Below are 4,621 nucleotides of genomic sequence, written 5' to 3' on the forward strand. Positions count from 1 at the left end.
CGGCCACCATCCGCGCTCCTCCGGCTTCCCGGTTTGGCCGCAGCCAATGCCCGGCCTCCGCAGGCCTCCCCCCTCACCCCCGCGCTGGGCAAAGCCGGCTGAGGCCTCCAGGACCCACACGCGGTAGGCGGCGGCCCGGGGAAACGAGGGGAGGGGGGTGGGTCGTACCTGTGGGCCGGGTCCGCACCAGAGGAGAGCTGGGTGGCAGCGTGCGGCGGTTGGGCGGCTGTGGCGGCGTGGGCGACTGCGGCGGCGTTCGGCTGCTGCTTTCCCCCCCCCCCAGCGAATGGCAAGCCCCGCGGAGCTTGACAATGGGCACAGAATGGTGCAACCAGTTGTTTGGGTCAGTTGTCAAACATCCGAAATGAAGTCATGTGACCATGGGTTGTGGGTAGCCATTGGAACTCAGGAACCAGGTTGCCAGTAGCATTTGGGAGGGTCTGTCACAACAGTTGCCAAGTGACTGATTGTTAAGTGAGGTCTACCTGTGTACAGTACGTAAAACTGCCATCCTGATTAAATTGGTACTGAGTGCGGCTGAAGTTCAACATATGAAGCTTCCATTCACCAAGTGGTGGGCAAGCCTCTTATTGCATATACCAGGAATATTCCATACTGCTGTCCAAAATTTATAGCAAGGATGTTTCCTGGGCCTCCCTCTAGGCAGAAATGCAGTCTGTGGCTACCTTCTCTGTAACAGATGATAGGCCTAATCTGTATCTCCATTTGGTTTATAAATTATGAATGAAAGTGAATATACATGTCCCGGGATAATATTGCGGGATCCAACATTATGGGTCAGTCACCAGGACCAGAGGTTTAGTCTTCCGAGCTTTCAGACTTGTGCTGGAGTCCATCATTAGGAAACTTCTGAAGTCCGAAACCTTGGAAGACTAAACCTCGATGACTGACCCAGATTGGATCCTGGTTTATAATTTTTTCCTGACCTGACCCTTTTTTTTGTGAGCCTGTCTCTTAACTTTTAATCGTAATAGCATGAATGGTTTGTTATTGTTTGCTTTCTAAAAGAAGTAACGTTATCATCAATTCACATTTTACTGTTTGCAAAGTCCTACTTTATTGATTTTATTTATTTATTTATTTTATTTTTATTAATTTAATTTGTACCCCGCCCTTCTCCTCATGGGACTCAGGGCGGCTAACAGCCTCATAAAAACCACAATACAAATACAATGATATCTATATTAAAAACCGAATTAAAAGGAAATATTTAAGAAGGTGATGGTCTGGCTATTACATTTTGTTAGGATCCTTTCAGGGTAATCTGAAGCCCTCAGGAATTTCCAGAGTAGATCCTGCTTCATTGGATGGCTCTATGTTCACTTTAGATCTTGTCACGATGCTTGCTGTTCATCCTAAGTAACTATGCTTGGGCACTGAATTTTAAACAGATGTATGCTTAGATTTTAAATAATGCTACTGGGAAGTACCCAAGAAGTGGCCTTAAAATGTGATAATGCCGTTCAATATATTTATCAGTTATAAAATTTGGAATGCCCATTTACAAATTTAACGAATGAATAAGACAAATAAATTTTGATTTGACTTTATCTTCCCACCATTGCAGTCCAGTGTTTAAGACCGTTTCCAAGTTGGAATGCAGCCTTCAGGCTGTAAATTTTTTCCCCATTCATTTTGTGTATACCTGTTTAATCAAGCATGGTCTGTTCTACCAAATGCATCCCTCTCACATGTCTTTTTTGCCACGCTCAATCTTTTAAATGAAGAGGCTGTGGGCTACAATCTCTCAAATTATTGATACTCTTCTTACATGCCTATTACTTTTTCAAACTGTTTGAAAAATGCACGTCTCTGAAATCTCACCAGTATTTTATTTTTCATAGTTGTCATTACAGGTACTTCACCAGGGAGGATAGGAAGAGCCCAGCGCCTGGTAGTACATAAATATAAGCACGTATTAGTTCGAGTTGCAATAGATATGCCCACAATATGAAGTTGTTATATATGCAGTTTTCTCATTGATCAGAGGCTTTATGCTTGGCTCACTTAGTTCCTCCTGATCTGACATTCAGAATGCCTTTCGCTTTTCATCTTGCTGAGCCAACAATCGCTCTGACAGGAAAATTTATTGTAATAGCACTCACAGACTTTCAGACCACCACATTCTTTGACAATCCTTTTTAGCAGTGGCTTGTCAGGAACATTCAGATCACTTGAGTCTATCGATGTGATGTTGCAGTTGCTTCCTGATCAGGCTCAGGCATGCTTGTATCATTAACTCTTGGTTTTTATTTACTTATTTTTAAATCGAATTTGTATAGCCACCCAACTCGCACATAGGTAACTCCAGACAGCTTACAAAATTTAGAAAATCCACCGTATAATAAAACTGATTTTAAAAAACTTTCCCACCCTTCCCATGGCAGCAACAACACAATCAAATCACTTGATTGGATCCATCTCCGTTCGTGGGCCCCAGGCCCATTGACAAAGCTATATTTTTAGGGGCTTTCAGAAAAGCAATAGGATGGGGGCCAACCATAGCTAGGGGGAATGATATTCCATAAAGAAGGAACCACCACCGAGAAGGCCCTTTTTCGTGGCGTCACTAGATGGCAGTCCCTAATCAGTGAAACTCATAGCATGCCTTGCCTTCCTCCTGATGGGCCAGGTAAATGTAAGAAAATATTTTAATCTTGTAATCAAGAGTTTTTGAAAGTTCTAGGTCACAACCTATGAAAATCCAAACAAGGCAGAAAGAAAATCACATTTGTTATCGTGGACTCTTCAGAGTCCATATCATGATATGATCTAGAGATTATTTAACAAAAAAAATGTTTTGCATAGCCTGATATTAAGTAAACTTCTCCAATACCCACCAAATTTTATATAATTTATAGCTAAAAGATATTTTTTTTAAAAAGCCTCAGTAGCTTTCCCTTCCATTTATTCAAGTTACATTGTGCAGGAAAACGTAAAAACTCAATACCACTTCCTTTAGAGAATCGTTTTTGTCAAAATAAGTTTGACTCCTGGGCACTTAACAGATATTTGTAGCAGATTTCTTGGCCGCAGTATGGAAGTGGTTTGCTTCTGCATTATATTTTTCTTGTTTAATTGAGTGAACATTCCTTGCACTCTGAAAGGAATCAAGGGAAGATGGTGTTAGAGCAACCAGGGGTAGTGATATCTGGGTATTATGAGCACTGAGGTTCAATACAAAATATCCTTAAACTGATGCAACACTATGTTGGGTTGAGAAGGCTGCATTAAAGCACAACATCCTTTACAATCAGCTGAAGTAGGTCCTTATCCTAACCTCTCAACCTAGATTCCTTGTTTGTTTAGCAGTGAAATTAAATGAATAGGGTCGCTTAGCCATCTTGCTTAGTACAATTGTTAAATGTGTTTTGGTTTTCCCCCCCTCCCAGGTCTGTTATATTATGCTGGGCATGGCTATGAAAATTATGGTAATAGTTTTATGGTTCCTATTGATGCTCCAAATCCTTATCGAGCTGCAAACTGTCTGTGTGTACAAAACATCCTCAAACTGATGCAAGAAAAGGATACTGGCCTCAATGTCTTTTTACTGGATATGTGCAGAAAACGGTATGATATTGTTTTCCTCACTTAAGAATTCAATCCTGATCATCCAGGGCCCAAGATACATAGCTATATGGATTCTACAGAAAGAAACATGTTAAATCAGCTAGCTAAATACATGTTTCACAATTTTCCAGTTCTTGGGAAATTATTTTTTTAAAACTTAGTTTTCAGAACAATGTCAGCAACGATCAAGTGAAATGGGGAGCACCTGAGCTAAATTTCAAGTGTTGTTGCAAAGGATCTGAATACTTATGCCAACGTGATATTTCAGTTTTTTCTTTTTAATAAATTTATAAACATTTATAAATAAATTTATAAACATTTCTAAAATTCTGTTTTCACTTTGTCATTATGGGCTACTGAATGTAGATTAATGAGAACAAAAATTAGTTTCAACAACTGTAGAATCAGGCTGCAGCATAATAAAACTGACAAAAGTTAGGAGGGTCTGAATACTTTCTGAATGGATTGTATGTTTCATTATGTGATTACCCAGTATTGTAAATCTCTTTTCTTCACTGGCTCAAAGAGATTTTTGCTGTATATGAACATCCAAAGAAATGAAATGGTTTGAAAGACTGAATTTCAGATTCCAGTTCTGTTCTTTAGGACTTCTCTCCTTTAATTAAAAAGCAACATGAATTGTTTACCAAGTTGATGGAAGCACTTCACACTTCTGCTTAAGTATCCATTGGCAGATTCTTCCAAGGGAGTGAAAGAAAAAGATTTAGAAATTAATAATAATACACATGGGTCATAAAAACATTAATTGTTCTATTCTTGTTTGACTGTTCTATTCCAATTCAGTATTTTTTAATCATTTTTATTCTTATGTTATTGAAGGAATGAATATGACAATACCGTTCTCATCTTGGATGCTCTGAAGGTTACAGCTAACATAGTTTTTGGATATGCCACGTAAGAATAGCTATTAAAGTATTTATCTTTTTAAAATATGGTAACTTATTTCAATTTCTAACTAATAATAATCTGAGTTATCTTTGTTTTTTAAAGTGGGTATTACATGAATAAA

The 4,621-nt window shown here is 39.1% G+C and overlaps 1 protein-coding gene across 1 annotated transcript in view; it reads left to right on the forward strand.

Annotated features, from left to right (window-relative positions):
- Positions 1–4,506, forward strand: part of LOC107300828 (mucosa-associated lymphoid tissue lymphoma translocation protein 1-like) — a gene marked incomplete at its 3' end in the record, with an annotated part of 13,442 nt that extends 8,936 nt beyond the window's left edge. The window contains exons 3-4 of the mRNA XM_015830115.1: positions 3,414–3,591; positions 4,432–4,506. Of these exons, the coding sequence (XP_015685601.1) occupies positions 3,414–3,591; positions 4,432–4,506 (253 nt within the window). The remainder of the gene's footprint in view (positions 1–3,413; positions 3,592–4,431) is intronic.
- Between the last annotated feature and the right edge of the window lie 115 nt (positions 4,507–4,621).

This window comes from Protobothrops mucrosquamatus, unplaced genomic scaffold (assembly GCF_001527695.2).
Source record: "Protobothrops mucrosquamatus isolate PMUCROS unplaced genomic scaffold, P.Mucros_1.0 scaffold8632, whole genome shotgun sequence".
NCBI lineage: Eukaryota > Metazoa > Chordata > Lepidosauria > Squamata > Viperidae > Protobothrops > Protobothrops mucrosquamatus.